At 40.2% G+C, this 20,064-nt stretch overlaps 1 protein-coding gene across 2 annotated transcripts in view; it reads right to left on the bottom strand.

Moving 5' to 3' along the window:
• The window catches only part of HDX (highly divergent homeobox), a 57,613-nt gene that overhangs the window by 28,671 nt on the left and 8,878 nt on the right, over positions 1-20,064 (bottom strand). For both annotated transcript variants that reach the window (XM_060249936.1, XM_060249935.1), the window contains exons 2-4: positions 14,522-14,668; positions 9,824-10,939; positions 2,903-2,956 (exon numbers count right to left, since the gene is read on the bottom strand). In XM_060249936.1, coding sequence (XP_060105919.1) covers positions 2,903-2,956; positions 9,824-10,939; positions 14,522-14,668 — 1,317 coding nt within the window. The remainder of the gene's footprint in view (positions 1-2,902; positions 2,957-9,823; positions 10,940-14,521; positions 14,669-20,064) is intronic.

The following is a 20,064-nucleotide window of genomic DNA, read 5'->3' on the forward strand; positions in this document are numbered from 1 at the left end:
ATATAATTGGTCTAAATATAACAGGAATATCTCTAAGATTTAACGTTTAAAATCCATACATAAGAACAAGATCTGCACTGATTAGATATCTCTACAATTTAGAATCTATACATAAAATTTCACACTGAATTCTACAAGCTGCTGATGGATTGAACAGTAAAAGGAACCTTTGAGAGTCAGTGTGGCATTGTGGCTAGAGTGTCAGACTAGGATCTGAGAGACCCAGATTCAGATCACCATTCTGTTATGGAAGCTTGCTGGGGGACTGTGAGCCTATCACACGCTCTCAGGGGGTTCTTATGAGGACAAAACAGAAGAGAGGAGAACAATGTAAGTCACTTTTTCCCACTGGGGGGAGAGACAGGGTATACATAAATGAAGTAAATCATAAAAAATAAATTTCTGGGAGGAAAAGAACAGGGAAGATTTTAGGCCTTGTTTTGGCCTTCTTGGACTCTGTTGCCAACTGAGGTGGGTCCTTACTAAAATCCAGAGGGATTCATGTTGTTATATAAAAAAAAGAGGACTACCATGCTGGACGCCAAATCAGATGCGCGACAAAAAGGGATGTTAATCATGGCTCAAACATTTTTTTGCTGTACTGAGGAGAACAGAGTGGGTCTGTAAACATGCCATATTCTGACTTAGTCAACGCCAGGACTTTTTCTGAGCAGGAATGAACAGGAACGCAGTTCTGGCTGGCTTGGCATTGGGGATGTGGCCTAATATGCATATAAGTTCCTGCTGGGCTTTTTCTACAAACAAAATCCCTGGTCAACACACACTAATCTAGATAGATACAGGTGGGTCATTGGTCCAGTGGCACTTTTAAGACCAACAAAGTTTTATCTAAGGTATGAGTTGTTATGGGCAAGCATCTGAAGAAGTGTGCATGCACATGAAAACTCATACCTTGAATAAACTTTTGTTGGTCTTAAAGATGCCACTTGGACTCAAAATCTAGATGGCATTAGAGCAGGACACTTCTCTGCTAGAAACCTCCTATATTGCTGTTATCCACTTCACAAGCCAGGATTCTAACACTTAGTTCCTTAAAAGACTATTTTATAGAATTTCTTCAAACGAACCAAGCAATGGAACATCTCCAAGTCCTTTCAGCTTTGGGCGAATTTTCTCTGCATCTCAAGGCACCCAGAATTATGCTGGGTCACAAAACTGAGTGAACTATTTTGTTTCCCTACCATAACTGAAGAGACTTACAAATTAATTCACTCCCTTTCTCAAATCTTGTTTGAATACAATTTCACTGTGCAAATGGAGAGATTATATGAAAACCTAGAAATTGTGCCATTTGTTAGACTTCAGAGTCTACAAACAGATTTAAAATTGCTTTTAAAGCACGTTCAAATTGCAGGGATTCAAGCTATTTAACACTATCACAAATTAATAGTTAGATAGTTAAACAACAACACTAAGAGAAGAATCTGTGCACTGTTGTTTTTCCAGGGTAGATTTAGAGTTATTGCAGAGCTAAAAGATTTACAGTCCTCTGTCATTGCATTTTCCTTCCTATTATGTGCCAGGCAGCTTGGATTTCATTCTCTGTAAATTAATTTAATGAGAAAGCAAAAAAGAGATGGCAAAACTATTTAAAAGTCTGGAAACTATAAGAGAGGAACTTTCTACAGTTAGCTGAAATGGACTATAAATTTTGAATATGAAGGTTTTATTTTGAGAACTATCAATTAGAGCTGTCCTTGTTATGCTTCCATTAGCAATGCTCATCATTTTTTTTTTTAAAAAAAGCCTTATTTTGCAGTTCCAAAGGACTGTGCAATGCTATTTTTCACTCCACTAGGTTTTCCTAGTTGCTTTCACTGACATCAATCCATAAGCAGAAGTATTTGACAACTGAAAACATATCCCAATCCATTTTACAAAGAGAGGACTCCTAACTGCAGTTTTATTTACGGTTTTTATTGCTGATATGCCATTACTTAAACTGGCTATGAAAACTGCGCATAGAGATAACTAGCTATCCATACAATTTTAACGGGTATGATTTTAGGACATCCCTGTATATAGAAGATGGTTTTCATTCTTGCTAATGTACTGCCATTGGTACTAACAGCTGCTTCAAGCCTGCAGATTGTAAAAGTAGTTTATATCAGATTTGCTACCAATTTTTGATAAAGACAATGCCGTATACAAAAGTGCTCAAAAAACACATCTGCTGGTAGTTAATAATAATATCTAACAATGTTACCACAGTCACACCAAAGAAACCAGGAGGAGAAAGGATTTGCTGTAAGCCAGGGGTGATGAACTAATTTGTTGCGAGGGCTGGAACTGACATAACTGTCACCTTGTCTGGCCAGTTCGTGCATGCCATAAAATGTAACATGAGGCACAGAATAATGTCCTTTTAGTTCTCCTTTCCCCTTATCCTAACGTATCTCTTTGCTCAGCCCCTTCCTTTTAAGGTGTGTGAGTGAGCGAGAGAGAGAGACCTCAGCTCCCTGCCCCACCTTCCTCCCCAAAGGAGCAGGAGGAGAGAGAAGACCTCAGCTAATGGAGGGAAAAGAGGCCTGGTTTTGTATCTCTGCTGGGCAACTGAGGGAGTCAGGCGAAAGCAAGCTTGCAATGCAGCAGCAGCCTCAGAGAAGGAAGCAGAAGACTGCATTTAAGGCAGCCAAGCAAAAGTGAGCTGTGATGCAGCAGCAGTCCCAGATATGCAAGCAGGAGAGAGCCAGTAGCATGCAGGAAGGATATGAGTCCTGCAGGGGCCAGTTCCATCCCGCAGGCTGTATGTCTGACACCCCTGCTCTAAGCCAAAAGTGTATACAACCAAAACAATTCAATACCTCCTAGGAACAGTGCTTAAAACCACTCAGATGCTGAATGCAGGAAGCCCCTTGTTGCTTCAATGCATAGTACTTACTGCTCTTTTTCGGGAACATCCTGTAATCCAAGGCACAGTAAGGTTTCCTGAAATCTGTGAAAGGAAAAAGAATGTTATGATCAGACAGACTTATGTGGCAAAACATGCAGTTTATTAAGCAAAGCCTGGGCAAAACACATCCACACAGTAAAGTGGCGGCCACTATGTCAGCCATGAAAGCAGCAAAACCAGGCAACCTGCTGATGGTAAGGGACTTCACCTGCCTGGAAGATCACCCATCTACACAGAAAGGTACGACTTTGTAAATTAACCAAAGAAGCTCTCTCACCCCTAACTCCTAAACCTCACCTGATGAGGGCTGAATAATATGCTCCATGAACAGGAGACTAGTTTGTTTCAAGCCACTGAGGATTTATAAAATTCTGGAAGAGGGAAATTTGGAGATGGAGCAAAGAAGTAAACAGAGGCCACGTGGGAATTTTTTAATAGGAAAAAAAAAAACAAATGGAGGAGAGAGTGAAATATAGGCAATACTTACTTTCCTATCAAACCCGAACACTGTTTTAAGAACATAAAATGCATAATCTATAACTTAGTTTATAAATGGTGCTATTTGGCATATTCGGGGAATTTAAAATTATAAATACTTCAGTGTTCTACAAGCAAAATTGGAAATGGACTCAGTACTTGAGAGAAAGTGGTGAAGCGTTGTACCTTGTGCTATCTAGCATATGTATATCAGTTTTTGACATCTGAGAGGTGGGGGAAAATACAGAAGTTGAAATTATTTTTAAAATTCTGTTGTGTAAAAAAAGTTTATTGTCTGGACTGAAGCATTCTCACACAGTCACAACAGAACTATCAGTATATCTGGACATCAAACAATTTTATAACATTTAAAAACCTGAACTCTAACAATCTGTTATCAAGCACATTCTATCATGCTAACTGTGGCAAAAATTATTCACATTTAAACAATGAACTTAGCATTGTATACATCTACTGTGTGCATAGGAGATATCAATTAATACTGTTAACTGTTTTACCTACAATTGTCCACAGTATACATTTTCAGCAAATGAAATGTTTTTAAGTAGGGTTGCCAACTCTGGATTGGGATATAGCTAGACATTTAAGGAGTGGGGCCTGAGGTTTGGGGACAGGAGGGACTTCAGTGGGATCTAATGCCATAACGTCCATCTTCCAAAGTGGCCAAAGTTTCTCCAGGTGAACTGATCTCTGACACCTGGAGATCAATCATAATCCCAGGAGATCTCCAGCCACCACCTGGAGGTTGGCAAGCCTATTTTAAGACATCCAAAAAGGAAAATATTTTACAGGATTTTCAGTGCTGTCCAAAATTTCCCAGTTTTTCTACTGGAAAAGTACTTTGGAGGGAAAAACAGACTTTGATTCTGATTGTTTCCATTTTCTTCTCCAGGCTTTCATATCTCTACCTGGGGAGGGGGTGTTCCAATTTGTTTCCCCTTCCCCTGCAGTTACATGTGGGCCCCCAACTTGTAACACTTACTTTAAAAGTAGAAAAAAAATAATTATGCTCTTCCTTGCATAGAAAAAGAAGTTCTTCAAGGATTCATAAATGGTAATCCTAGGGTAATCGATGCAACTTTATTAACCAAGGATTATCACACATGAGTTCTTGGTAACCTACAAACTCCACTTTCCATTTGTTAACTGAGCAACTAATGGGCCAATCTGAGCCATGCCCTCTAGCTAGAATTGTTCTAGAGGAGAAAATCCTTCACATTCTTTTCTGCATGCCTTCATCATCACCTCTATCACCTTTCAGTCGCCTCTTTAATGCATGGAAAGAAACCTAAATTGACAAGATCTCAATGCTCAATAAAACCATAACAAAAAAAGATGTAGAAAAGCTGGAGAAAAGTCTATATTAGCTGGCATTAGTCAAGAAACACAAAAATCCATACTTAATGTAATTTCTCAACATTTTCCATTCTTAAAAAATGGCTTTTGATAGAATAACTGGATGTTAGCATAATAAGAGTGCAGTCTGAGAATTTCTTCTGTATGGTTCCACTGAATAACTACCATGAACTTGCCCATGCCAAGATCCCACAGCCTCTGTCATAGGAATATTTTTTCCTTATGTGTCAGTAGTTCTGAATCACTATTGCCTGCAGTTTCACTAGCAATAGCATTAGGGTCTAGTAAAACAAAAAATGCAGCAACTCAGTAATTCCAATACACAAAGAGAAAATGCAATATAATCTAATGTTAGTGGACTGAACAAAGTACTTTTCATTTCCATCTTCCAGTATATTCTGACAATTGTAAGGGTGGCTTTTTCATAGTAGCTATAGCCTTACTACTGTGATACTTCTTCAGAGACCAAGCCAGAAGGACCCCAGACTTGTACAGCAGTAAGTCTCAGTTACTGCAAAGTGCTTTTAATGATAAGATTGTCACTGCACACTGAATCCAAATTATAACCACTCCATACCATTTGCAAAGCCTCTAGACCAGAGGTGTTGAATTAACTGTTATGAGAGCCAGATCTGATGAGACCTTGTCAGGCCTGACCACATGTCATAAAATGTAATGCCAGGTAGTGGAGATGTAAACTTCATAAAGGGCACTGACAAACACAATTAACAATTTTTTGAAAGCTTAAAACATGCTTTAAAAATTAGCACTCTGACAATATTTTATTTATTTAACAATCTCTGATAACTGACACCCACTTGCTCTGAGTTACTGCATCAAAATCTGGAGACAATGTCTGCGTTGTTGCAATCTTGAGTACACTGCTCAGGTGTGTATCTTTAAGTTGCAAACCTATTTCTGATTTATTGTCATTCATTACAGAAATCGCATGGTCAATGCTCTGTGCCCTAGGACCCAGGGGAAAACATGAAAGGCTGGGCATTGTGAGCTACTTGTACTGGTCAAGAACATGTAAAGGCACCATGACACAGACTGAGGGGCTATGTGTTCATCTACAAAGCTACAGTCTTCTCCAGAAAAATAACTGCAACTCCTATGAAGCAGTGCAAGAATAGAGACACAGCAATGTATAGTGGCAGTATCAGCCTACTATCTGGGAAGCCTACATTTAAAAAACCCAGTCTCTACCTCACTGCTGTCTTGTTACTCCTCTTCTAAACAGTTCACATTGAGAAAGATTGGATCATGAGAGCATAATACAGTAAAAAGGAAGAGGGAACCCAGTTGCATACAGGAAAGCCCAGGCAAAACCAGCTTAACAGGGGGGGGGGGGGAGAAGGGGGCAAGGCAAAAAGCTCATACTTACTTTGAATAAAACTGTGTTGGTCTTGGTGGTTTTTTTATTTCTCCTGTGGGACTGAGGCAGCTGAGCATAGCAGCTCTCTTTCCCAAGGGAGGAAGAGGAGCCTCAGCCAATGGAGGAGCTTGGCTCTGTAGCTCTGCTGAGTGATTGAGAGAGCCTGGCACAGCTCTAGCTTTGACTGAGAGAGCTCTAGTTGTGCCAGGCTCTCTCAATCACATAGCAGAGCTATAGAGCCAAGTTCCTCCACTGGCTGAGGCTCCTCCTCCGTTGGGGAAGAGAGAAGGGGAAGAGGAAAACCACAAGGAGAGGCTGCTTTACTCTGCTGCTACCATCCCATGGAGAAAAACAAAAAATGGTGATGACAGAAAGCAGGAGAAGGAGAAGGAAAGAGACCATAGCGGGATGCAGCATACAAATCCTCTGGGGGCCACCCCTATACACTTAAACAAGTCATCAAAGTCCAAAGTTGTGGACTTAACTAGAAGATATGCACATTCTGCTATTATTCCAGAGTCTTGCCCTACATAGGTTCTTTCTGAGACAACTGTACAACTCATATGTTCTTTCATATAAGGAAGGGGACAATGAAATCTTTGCATTAAACACTGCATCATTCACAAATGAAACTCATCGCCCCAAGATGTGGTCAAAATAACAGACCTTAAGATGACTTTGCAAAAGGAATAGTCACTCTTTTGGTTTACCAGCAGCTGTTAGCAAGGACAGCCAAATACAGCTCCCACGTTTCAGAGCAGTGTGCCTCCAAGAACCAGATAAGAAGAACAAAACAATGGGGAAGAGCATTCCTGCCCTGTTCATATGCTTCCTGGAGGCATCTGGCTAACCAATGTTGGAATGAGAGGCATCTGTATATTTTATATGATCTAGCAGAGCTCTTTTTAACCAGCCCTGAGATCAAACTTTAATGGAGTAACAATCCTTTCTGGGTAACCTGCATACCTTGTGGCCAGTAGATGTGTTTGCAAAATAATTTATGTGGGATATTTTATACTAGGTTCAGCACAGGCCATTACTGCCAAGGCTTTCTGACAGCAAACATCTCAGGAATTTCAGAGCCAAGGCACCACACTTTGGGTTGCCAACCTCCAGGAGGTAGCTGGAGATCCCTTGGAATCTGTTGATTGTCCAATGACAGAGATCAGTTCCCATGGAGAAAACAGCTGCTTTGGAGGGCACATTCTATTGCATTATACTGTGCTGATGTCCCTCCGCTCCCCTAACCGTGCCCTCCTTAGACGTAACCCAAAATCTCCACGTGTTTCTCAACCCAGAGCTGGCAGCCTTAGCATCACTTAGTTGGCATGACCGCACCTCTTCCAACACCTAGCTTGATGGAATGTCACAACTTGATGCCGTAGAAACAGGGTTTGCTTTTGAAAGTAAACCAGACCACCCCTTTTCAAGTCTATAAGTCTGGTACATGTGCAATAACATGATTTAAATGACATCTTAAAGACACAAAACCGAAAAAAAGGCATTTCAGTAAGTACCAGTACTGCACTGGTGAATGTAATACAATACCATTTCTGCATGCAAACATTTCTACCAGCTATGAAAGCCATTAGCAATTTGCTAGTCTACAATCAAATTTAGTTACATTAAGACTGTCAGGGGGGGAAAATGAGCTCATGTCCTCAGTCAATGGCTTTTCATATCCAACCAAAGAGATCACAACTGTTCTGATTTTCAAAGAGGAAAAATAACCTATAATTGGCCTATCAACATTACAAAATATGCCCCACAGGTTTCACTCTTTTGTTAAATAAGAGCAAGGAAATGAGACAGATCCTAAAAAGGAGGAGGTGACAACCGCAAACACAAGGAACATACCTAATAATTTGCAATGAAAACCTACTTTAAAAATCTTAAATGCAGTGGTTTCAATAATAGATAGCTGAGTGAGAGCTTTACCCAATTTATATTTAATGTTTAAAGTCAGAAAATAAACAATTTATTTAAAATAATAAATAAATTGAGGCTGTCAGCTAGATTTTGACAAGTTTATGCTCATTAAATTGGTAGCTGTCTGTGATTCTGTTACTGCTTTTAAATAAACTTGATGAAGTATTTCATATAGGTTAAATCTATTACATACTCTATTCTTTCAAGATATTTACCCATTATAGAAAGTCCATAGGTTTCCAGAGCAAAATTAGTATAATTACGTCCAGTTTACTCTCTCCATAAACCAAGCAATCTTGAACCAAGTAATTTGTGGTGGGATGAAAGATTAAGATTAATTTCTACTCCTGGCTCCAATAATTTTGAGTCAATGGCCTAGAAATACAATTCTATTGACCCTAGGTAGTATTAAAAATGGATTTTACAAGACACACTACCAAATTAGATTTATATGAACAATTTAAAAAACCTTTGGCATTTTGACTAACTACTAACCAAATAGCCAATCTGAGTTCACTGCTAATAAATTCATAAAGGTGCATATTGCAAACTTTGATTCATAGCAACTGTGGTAAGACAAAGTTGCATACTAGTGATGTGTCACCTACATGCATACTAAGATGATGGCCTATGAATTTAAACTCCTGTCATTTTGATCTGAGGATAATTTGAACAACCATCAAGTACTAGTAAGAACAACACATCATACATCCAAGACAGGAATATTCAGCAACTGGCACAAACATCCAGACAGCCACATTATCAACATCAGGTACCATCTTCACTGCTCCCCTCTAAGAGCTAAAAGCCCTAAGGACTAATTGGTTTCGTACTGAACCTAAGTTAGCAATGGAAAAAGAAAAGATAAAAGTTGGTCCACTGGGAGACTGACAATCAAGATGATTCTAAAGATCATTCCTGAGATCCAGTGTGCCTAGAAGTTTAGAGGTGTAGGCCTAGGATCTGGGAGACCCAAGTTCAAACCCCCATTCCATCATGGAAGCTCACTTGGTGATCTTGGGCTAGTCACTCAGTGTAACCTAATGTACAGGGTTGTTGTCAGAATAAAAAGGGGAATGAAGAACTGGCAAGTACACCACCCGGAGCTCTTTAGAGCAGGGGTGGCCAAACTGTGGCTGGGGAGCCACATGTGGCTCTTTCACATATATTGTGTGGCTCTTGAAGCCCCCACTACCCCATCAGCCAGTTTGGAAATGGTATTTGTCTCTTTAAATCACTTCTTCGAGCCAGTTTAGAGAATGCATTTAAAGTTGCTTTCTTTCTACCTCTCTCTTCCTTCTCCTTATCCCAACTATTTCACTTCCCTCCCTTCTTTCCTGTCTTGCAGCTCTCAAACAGCCAACATTCATGTCTTGCAGCTCTCAAACATGTGACATTTATTTTATGTGGCTCATATTAAGCAAGTTTGGCCACCCCTGCTTTAGAGGATGAGTGGGAGAAGAAAATGCAGTAGAGATAAACAGGATGATGCGTGCATTGTGAAAAATCTTGTAGTGCACTGTGAAAAATCATGTAACAGCATGTACTGGTATGTAAGCTCGGATGCTCAGGAATGTGGAGTGCAGTACATCATCATTTAACAACAGGCAAGAAACATTTTCTGTGCAATCAACACGTAAGCCAATCAGTGCAGCAAGTTGAGATGACATAGCTTGCGCTTCTGACAATAAAAGGAAGGCCCTTAAAAAAAAATCTACGTCTTTTAACATAAAAACAGCACTATTTACCTGGTAATTGTTTTGGTTTTGAGACAGCCTTAGCTGATTGGATGCTGCAAAATGTGAAGAAAGGTTGCTTCTGGATGGGTAAGAACTGCTGTACAGTGTACTGGATGTAGTGTGTAAGGAGGTCCGTGGAGGCAAGTGGTAGTCTCTGTTATGGTACATGATATTGTCATGCAAGTCCCGTGAGTTGACCATGTGCGAACTGCAACGGATGCTTCTTCCTGACCCAGGCAAACCTGTGCTTGGATTCTCTGCTCTAAGGGACGAACCACTTAATCTCGAGTAATTATGTATCTGAGCACCCATCGAGGCCAACTCTTCTTCTCTAGCATATTCATCATCAACATCCCCCGTTTCCATGGCAATGGACAGACAACTGCCTTCTCCTGAAGACGACTTCTGTGAGTTTCCACCCAGGATTCGCTGAGGTTGATCGGTAACAGCCAAGGAGAAAACCTCACGGATTTCCAAGTTGTGCGTGCTGCAGGAAGGGTCCCTCATATTAGTCCTTTGTCCAGATGGGATGTGTGAGGCAAGGATTGGATGTTCCTGTTTCTGTAGCCTTTGACATCCCATCTGGTCCACTTTACATGGCCTGTGGCACAACACAGGCTTCTGAGGTAAAACCAACTCCGCAGTCTGAACTGAAGAACCACCATAAGTTTTCTTAGTGTGATTATAAATGGAGTTTGCTGAATTCAACACGCTGGTTTGCCTTGACAAGATGATAGTTTTCTCTCCTAGAAACAGGGAGGCATTTTTACAACGGGGGGCCTGCCGGGCCACAGCAATGTGCTGCCGCTGAAACTCTGGGTCACTTTTTCCAGGTGGCCTCTGAAGAGAGCTTTTATGCATGTCGCCCATCAAAGCATTAGTCTGTTTGGTGGACACCAGTCTGCCAGACGAACTGGATGGGTTATATATTCCAGTTACTATCACGTCATTGTTGGAGGATGTCCAAGATGACTGCTGGCTTTGGGAGCGAGCAATGCTGACCATGTTTCGGACAGCCACTTCCGGAGGCATGGACAGACTGCTAGCAACAGTCCCCGATGGGGTACCTCCGGAATCCACAATGCTCTTGCTGCTCATCTTTCTTCTTTTGTTGCCAACCCAAGTCTGCAAACACAAAAAGAGTCATGAGCAAAAAGTTCTCTTTCAAATAACTTTAACTCAAAACTAAAGGACCACAGAGGGTTCTGTGGTACAAAGGCTAAACAGATGACATGGATGAGAAGCATGAGTGACCTCTACCATTAATCCCCACTTAACATTCATCTACCATACACTTTACCACTGAGCAACCAGAGTACATGATTCCACCATGGGTCTTTCCTAAAATCCATCTATCAAATTTTCTGGAGAGACACCACTGTGGACACCAAGCAACATGATTGTCTGCTTTCTAGCTCTTGTCTTTTCCCACAGGACAAGGGCAGCTTTTTAACCAGCCTCTACAGGTACAATCTTAAAAGCAACAACGAACATGCAGAAAAAGCAGGGGGAAGGCAAAGCAGTTTGTGCTCTGGTTTGCTTTATAACTTTCTCTATCAAGTAGAAACTTAAAAGACCCTGATCTACCATTATCTATACATACTACAATTATCTATACGTGGACAGCAACGGCTGGCAACCCCTTCCGCCCCCTCTACTTAAGGTGGGAACTGCTCCCAATGCCTGGAAAGCAGAATCACAGCACACTATAAAGTATGTTCATTGAGTTGCAACAGTTTTAAATTACTGGTTTTATTGATTTTATGTGTACCATTTGTTGTACATCGCCTAGAGCCCGGCATTGGCCGGGATGAGGCAATTCATAAATTTAAATAGTAATAGTAAAAATAATAATAATACAAAGCCTGAACAGGAGCATATTACAGACTTAATCACACATTTTTAAACCGACAGGTTATAAATTCAAGAATCTTCTCTTCATAGAGAAAAGGAATTAAGTTACATTTATTAAAAAAAAAAAAGTATCGATTCCCTTAAGTTTCATTTGTTTTCCAGTGTCACTGGTTTTATTGATTTTATATGCACCTTTTGTCACCGGGATGAGGTGATTCATAAATTTAAATAGTAGTAGTAGTAGTAGTAGTAGTAATAATACAAAGCCTGAACAGAAGCATATTATGAACTTAATCAAACATTTTTAAACAGACAGTTTAACGAAAGAAAAGAATCTTCTTTACATAAAGAAAAGGAATAAAGTTATGTTTATTCAAAAAAGTATCAATTACCTTAAGTTTCATTTGTTTCCCAGTATCATCATTTTTCAAGACTCAGACTTTTAACTTGTATCATAAAGTGGTCAACAATATATCAGAAGCTCAATAAACTATTGGATTTTAATTTCAAATTTCTCTGGAGGGAGAAATGATTGAAGCATTGGGTGTTATTTCCCCCATTTCATTTTTAATACCCTGTGAAAATTATTTCTCTTTAAACGAAAACTGCAGCATTACTGACAGGTTTCAGTAGAAGATAGAAAAAATTTAAAAGAACCCATAGCCCTTCATTCTGCTTAGAAATACACATGTCTAAGGGCCAGTATCAAATTATAGCCACCATGTGGAAGCTAAAGAAATTTTATACGTGTGTGTGTATTTAATTGATTTGGTTTCTCTTCACTTTTTTATCCAGCAGGATCCCCAAGGACGTTTACATGGAATGGCAATACACTATTAATTTGGTAGAGGGGAAGTTTGCTTTCATCTGTTCCAATATAGCAAGTTTGCTTTCATCTGTTCCAATATAGTCTGGCATCACATTCTACCCAGATTCCAGTTCTCATTCATTCCTCTGGGTTGTTCTCACCTTCTTTCACCTATTCTCGACCTTTTCTCTGCAAACTACTGAATGGTCAGTTACCAGGCCTGGTGTTCTTTTCTCCACATTTGTCCCATAAAGAACTTCATACATGCAACTAGATTTATTTTTTACTGGAATCAGTATAAATCATGCTTGGGTTCACAGAACGGTTTTCCACAGTACGCATCAATTAGATAAGAAGTTTCAACAAACAAGATTCTTTCTATATTGCAATTTTGTGTTTTCCTACCAAGAGGCACCTCTACTATGTGTCTTCAAAATACTACAGACCTCTACCATCTGCTGTAAAGTAAATTTAACAGCTTTGTAGAAATCTCTCATTTCTTCCAGAAACAAAATATACCTACCAATAATGCCTAACACACTTTTGTAGCCTTTGTTAACTGTCACTTGGCAATACTTCCTGAATCTGTACTCAAAATTACTATCGGCTGCTGGTAAGTTTTAAGAAAGGTACAGTACCCTAATATAAAATATATACAGTGCACATCTGTTATGCAGTATGCTTTTATTTTTAGTCACCTGATCCATTAATGCAGACATACAAATGGAACAAAGTCCCTTCTTATCACAAATGTGATTAAAAGGATACACAGTGAGAGAGACGGTACGATATAGAAAGCACACACTTTGTATTTGGGTTAACACATTTTTCAGAGAGGATATTGCTCAATAAAATTATTTGCTCAAAATTACTGTATACAGGAGAGGAAAGGCTTGTGAAGGCTTCTTGTGAATTCCTGTGCTGGGATTTTTTAAATCACACAAATGTTCGCATCCCCGCCCCAAACACATGCATACCTTAACAACACGGACAGACAACAGCTGACAAATGACTGGCCATTCTGCAGAAGGACCACCATCTGCTAGTTCTGCTATCAAGCAGAGGTCTTTTGTTTCTTGCAGACAGCAACATCAAGCAACCCTTTCAACTAAGCAATCTAGAAGATTAGCAAAACATTTCAGATTCCCAAACTACCCCTTCCAGCCCCAGAGATTACACACCTCCCCACCACACCCACAAGTGAGCGTTAGCAATTCTTTAATGGCATGTACCTATTCACCCATGAGAACAGCAGTAAAACATGATCTGCAATTTTAAGAGGAAGATCTCACGTCGCAAGATTTTTCCTTATTTTCGAACCAGTTTGAGAACCTTTCCATCTTCCTTTAGTCCTGTATGTCCTTTTTACCAAACTTGAAAAAGCGACACACATTTAGTGAAGGAAAGCACTATCTTTAAACAGATTATTTGTGTCACATTTTAAGCCTGACAAATCATGAACCAAAGTGCCTACCTACCCTGTTTTGCAAGTGTAATCAACAGTCATTTCACTGATTACACAAAGACAAAGTAGGGTTGCCTTTACATGGTGTAGCAACCAAATATAGATCCCTGAACAATGATGCTTATATTTATGCTGCTTAAAAAAAAAAAGATATATACCTCTGATGTTTAAAATATATGCTTATCCGTAAAGCACTTCAAACAACCTAGGCTGTTGGGTGTTGGGTTTTTTTTTAAATCAAGCATCCAAACAGAATTTTTAGTAAGACTCTCAAGGAGACACAAAAGCCAGATTTTTCAATAAAAATCCCTGACTTCAAATGTTAAAAACAGTCATGTTGCCTCCACAAGATGAAAGCACTTCAAAGCACTACCTCAACCAACAGAGCAAATTACAAAGAGTTGCCAATAGGGTAGAAAAAAAGGTGTCAATAGGGGGGAAAAAACACAAAGCACACATTATACCAAGGGAATGAAGTTTTCAGTTTCTTAATGGCTCCATGCCCTGCAGATAAATAAGCAAACAAACGTATTTGTTATACTGTTATGTAAATTTGAGCATGGAAGACCTCAGTACTTACCCTGACTACACTGAAGTCCAGCTTAGTTTCTTGTGCACACTGTAATATGAGCTGAAAGCAATTTTTACTCTGATTTGTCATTCCATTTTCATAATAACGCTGCAATATCCTTTGTTGTTCTGCAGTAAATACAGAACGCAGATTCATCTAAAAATAAAAGAAGATACTCTGAAAATTGGAATAATTTCAGACTTGTAGGTTTTATTTTAACTTTTTTGGGGGGAAAAAAACCAAACAGGTTCTCATTATATTTAAATATACAAATGACTACAGCAAACTCAGCTCTGAATATTCCAGTTCAACGACTACCACTTTGCTTAGCTTTGCTTTAAAAAAAAAATCCAAACTAAAAAAGAAAAAGCCATTTTCACAGTCAGGAATAACTTCAATTAGAGCACAGGCTAACTCACCATGCTTTTTAAATGCCTAAAGGTTGCTGATCAATATCAATATGTACAAACTACAGAACCAGCTTAAACTCATCTCTTTTACCCTTCCTTATACATGACCAACATTATGAGGGGAAGGTTCTGCGTAAGAGGCAGCCCTCATTCGTAGCAGCTCCTACCAGGAACTAATGGTTAACATAAACGGCTTACAATCTGCGACACGAGAGTGGAGTTGCCTCGGTTCTGGATACAGCAGTCAAGGGACTGCAATGGAAAAGATGCATTCTTAACCCAGAATGAGAGGAATATCAAATGGTTGATCTGCTATCACTGAGCTCTACGGATTCATTCTTACTTATAACAGCGTATCCCAGGAGAGGTGTCTCCAACTCTAAGCTTGGATTCTGTCCCTTCCCAATACTGAAAACACCCAGCACCCAAGCTGTTCAACTAAGTAAGCCAGGTTCTGGTCAGACCTGGATAGAAGGACTCCATGGCTTCTGCTCTTAAACACAGCTCTTAAATGTTTCTCCAAGGACATTTGGCATGTTTTCCACCAAAACTGTCCTGGGGTACCAGTCTACAGAGACATGCCAAATACAAAGAAAATCAAACCCAAACTTTCTACTCAAATACTAAGTAGAAAGTCTGGGTAAAATAAAACCAACCAACCAGATATATAACCTCTTAATTTCTGCAAAAATTATGGTGGAACGAAAATGGAAAAATGGCTATGTAAAACACAGATCACACTAATGTTAACATATCTATATGCCAATAAAGGCTGGCTTGTGATAGTGCCGTCTTGTGTTAACATATCATTAAAAGAAAGAAATCTACATATATGTCATTTGTTATTGGATTCATTTACCTCTTGTAGATTTCAGTACATCCTCCTATCTCCTCCCACCACTACATTATTTCAAAAACATTTCAGATGCCACACGTTGGTACAAATTAGAAAACCATCCTCATGATACTAAACCCATCAGATACTAAACCTTCCCAGAATGCAATGTGATGGAATGCCTTTGACAAGTCAGGAATTGTGACTAAAACACTAAGCATAGGGTGGAAGGCACAGTGATGGCCACAAGAATAGATAGCTGGCTTTAAAAAGAGGGCTAGATTCATGAAGAAGTGTATTAGTGGTTACTAGCCATGGCGAGTAAAGTGCATGTCCATATACAGAGGCGACAAACCCCTGAACACCAACCCTCTATGCCTTGTTTGTTTGGCCCTCCAGGGTAGCTGCTTTGTGAAACAGTATGCTGGATAAGATGGACGACTGGTCTTTGCCCAATTCTGGGTTCATTTTAATAAGTCTGCAGTGGATACTCAAGTGAAAGAGAGATTTTATCTAAAATAGAGGATGATAACTATATTCCATTCTTTAGTCTATATAGGTATTTCTTTAATGTATAAGGCAGTAGAGGTCCTGAATCACTGCCTGAGTGGTACATTAACGAAGAGTGAACAAACTGAAAACTAAATCCTAAAAAATCAGAGGTCGGGAAGAAGGAGGCCTTGAAGAACATTGTGCTTCCAACTTCTGATGGAGTTCAACTGACCCTTGCTGACTCAAGCCCTTTTGGCTATACTAGACCCAGTGTTATTACTGGAAAAGTACCGTAAGTTAATGCAGCTGCAAAAAAAAAAAAAAACGGTTTTCTTCCAACTCAGCCTAGCTCAAAAGCTCAAAAGATGCTGATTTGGCCATCTGAATTCAATGCCAGAGTAACATCAAGACAAGATTACTGTATATTGGTCTCCCCTCAAAATCAGTTCTGAAATTCCAGCTGGTGCTAGAATGCCACAGCTTAGCTAATATCAGGAGCTGGATGAAACATGCACATGACTCCCATCCTGCAGGCACCTCACTGGATGCCCACTATAAGAACATAAGAGAAGCCATGTTGGATCAGGCCAATGGCCCATCCAGTCCAACACTCTGTGTCACACAGTGGCAAAAAAAAAATATTTTTATATACACACACACACATATATATACACACACTGTGGCTAATAGCCACTGAAGGACCTCTGCTCCATATTTTTATCTAACCCCCTCTTGAAGCTGTCTATGCTTGTAGCCGCCACCACCTCCTGTGGCAGTGAATTCCACATATTAATCACCCTTTGGGTGAAGAAGTACTTCCTTTTATCCGTTTTAACCTGACTGCTCAGCAATTTCATCGAATGACCACGAGTACTTGTATTGTGAGAAAGGGAGAAAAGTACTTCTTTCTCTACTTTCTCCATCCCATGCATTGTCTTCTAAACCTCTATCATGTCACCCCACAGTCGACGTTTCTCCAAGCTAAAGAGCCCTAAGCGTTTCAACCTTTCTTCATAGGGAAAGTGTTCCAACCCTTTAATCATTCTAGTTGCCCTTTTCTGGACTTTTTCCAATGCTATAATATCCTTTTTGAGGTGCGGTGACCAGAATTGCGCACAGTATTTCAAATGAGACCGCAGCATCGATTTATACAGGGGCATTATGATACTGGCTGATTTGTTTTCAATTCCCTTCCTAATTCCCAGCATGGCATTGGCCTTTTTTATTGCAATCGCACACTGTCTTGACATTTTCTATGAATTATCTACCTTGACCCCAAGATCTCTCTCTTGGTCTGTCTCTGCCAGTTTTCACCCCATCAACTTGTATTTGTAGCTGGGATTCTTGGCCCCAATGTGCATTACTTTGCATTTGGCCACATTGAACCTCATTGGCCACATTGACGCCCACTCACCCAGCCTCAACAGATCCCTTTGAAGTGCCTCACAATCCTCTCTGGTTCGCACCACCCTGAACAATTTAGTGTCATCTGCAAACTTGGCCACTTCACTGCTCACTCCCAACTCCAAATCATTTATGAACAAGTTAAAGAGCATGGGACCCAGTACTGAGCCCTGCAGCACCCCACTGCTTACTGTCCTCCACTGCGAAGACTGCCCATTTATACTCACTCTCTGCTTCCTATTACTCAGCCAGTTTTTGATCCACAAGAGGACCTGTCCTTTTACTCCATGACTCTCAAGCTTTCTAAGGAGCCTTTGATGAGGAACTTTATCAAAAGCTTTCTGGAAGTCAAGGTAAACAACATCTATTGGGTCTTCTTTGTCCACATGTTTGTTCACCCCCCCAAAGAAATGTAACAAGTTAGTGAGGCAAGATCTTCCCTTGCAGAACCCATGCTGAGTCTTCCTCAATAACCCATGTTCATCAATGTGCCTACTCATTCGGTCCTTGATAAGGGTTTCTACCAACTTTCCCGGTATTGAAGTCAGACTGACTGGCCTGTAATTTCCCGAATCTCCTCTGGAACCCTTTTTAAAAATGGGGGTGACATCTGCTACCTTCCAGTCCTCAGGGATGGAGGCAGTTAGCAATGAAAGATTACATATTTTTGTCAGAAGATCCATACGTTCAACTTTGAGTTCTTTCAGAACGCTTGGATGTATGCCATCCGGACCTGGTGACTTATTAGTTTTTAATTCGTCTATCAGTTGTAGGACCTCCTCTCTTGTCACCTCAATCTGACTCAGGTCTTTCAACACCCCTTCCAAAATTAGTGGTTCTGGAGCAGGCAAACACTTCTTCCACAGTGAAGATAGAGGGAAAAAAATGCATTCAGCTTCTCAGCCATTTCCCTATCCTCCTTCAGTAATCCTTTTACCCCTTGGTCATCCAAGGGCCCCACTGCCTCCATGTCTGGTTCCTGCTTCTAATATACTTGAAGAAATTTTTATTGTTGGTCTTTATGTTTTTTGCAATATGCTCCTCATATTCCCTTTTTGCCTGCCTGATCACAGCCTTGCATTTGATTTGCCACAGTCTGTGTTCCCTTTTATTAATCTCACTTGGACTAGCTTTCCACCACTTAAAGGAGTCCTTCTTACCTTTTACAGCTTCCATTACTTTGTTTGTTAACCATGCAGGCCTTTTCTTATACCTGTTTGTGCCTTTCCTAACTTGTGGTATATATTTTATCTGAGCTTCTAGGATTGTAGTTTTAAATAGCCTCCAAGCTTCCCCAAGGGTTTGGGCTGTATTTACCTTTCCTTTCAGTTTCCTCTTCACATGCCTCATCTCAGAGAATTTAGCCCTTTTAAAGTTAAATGTGGTTGTGCTGGTCTTTTGGGGCAACTCTTTATTTATACAAATGGTGAAATCAATAATGTTATGGTCACTTCTTCCAAGCGGTGCGATCACTTTTACATCTCTCACCAAGTCTTGGGCATTACTTAGGACCAAATCCAGGATCGCCCCACCTCTGGTAGTTTCTGAGACCATCTGTTCCATAGCACAGTCATTGAGAGCATCAAGAAACTCAATCTCTTTCTCTCGACCAGAACACATATTGACCCAATCAATCTGTGGGTAGTTAAAATCACCTATTACGACAACAGTTTTTACGTTTAGCCACTATCTTTAATCCTTCCATCATATTATAATCATCCTCTATCTTTTGATTTGGTGGGCGATAACAAACTCCCATAGTTAAATTTTCTTTTGGGCCCTCTATTTCAACCCAAAGCATTTCTAGAAGGGAATCTAATTCTCTGACCTCAGTCATACTGGACCGTATACCCTCTCTGACATACAGAGCCACCCCACCTCCAACCCTTCCCTCCCTATCCTTCCGATATAACTTATATCCAGGAATCATCGTGTCCCACTGATTCTCCTCATTCCACCAAGTTTCTGAAATTCCCACATAGTCTATGTTTTCTCCCAACACTAAACATCAGTTACCAGGCTCAATTTAAGATCATTAGCTATTACATACAAAGCCCTTCATGGTCTTGGATCCTCATATCTCCAAGATGGCCTATCGCCCTGCTTTCCACCATATCAGAGCTGGGTCTTTTGCAGTTGCCAATCTGCAATTGGCAAAACCAGCAACCGCCCATGCACATGCCTTCTCCACTGGGGCCTGGCTGAGGGGGTCAGGAAGGCTCCCATTCTTCTGGCTGTCCAGAAATTATGAAAAACTGTTCACGAAGGCTTTTCTATGCAGGCAATAGAGTTGCAGTGTACTAAATGTCCCACAAAGTTACTGGGATAAATTATTAGGGGTTGTGGTCTAAAACAACGTGTACAGCTTGCTAAAGCTAGGGCCCCGCTATGTAATTTTGATATCACTGAAT

This window comes from Heteronotia binoei, chromosome 11 (genome assembly GCF_032191835.1).
Source record: "Heteronotia binoei isolate CCM8104 ecotype False Entrance Well chromosome 11, APGP_CSIRO_Hbin_v1, whole genome shotgun sequence".
NCBI lineage: Eukaryota > Metazoa > Chordata > Lepidosauria > Squamata > Gekkonidae > Heteronotia > Heteronotia binoei.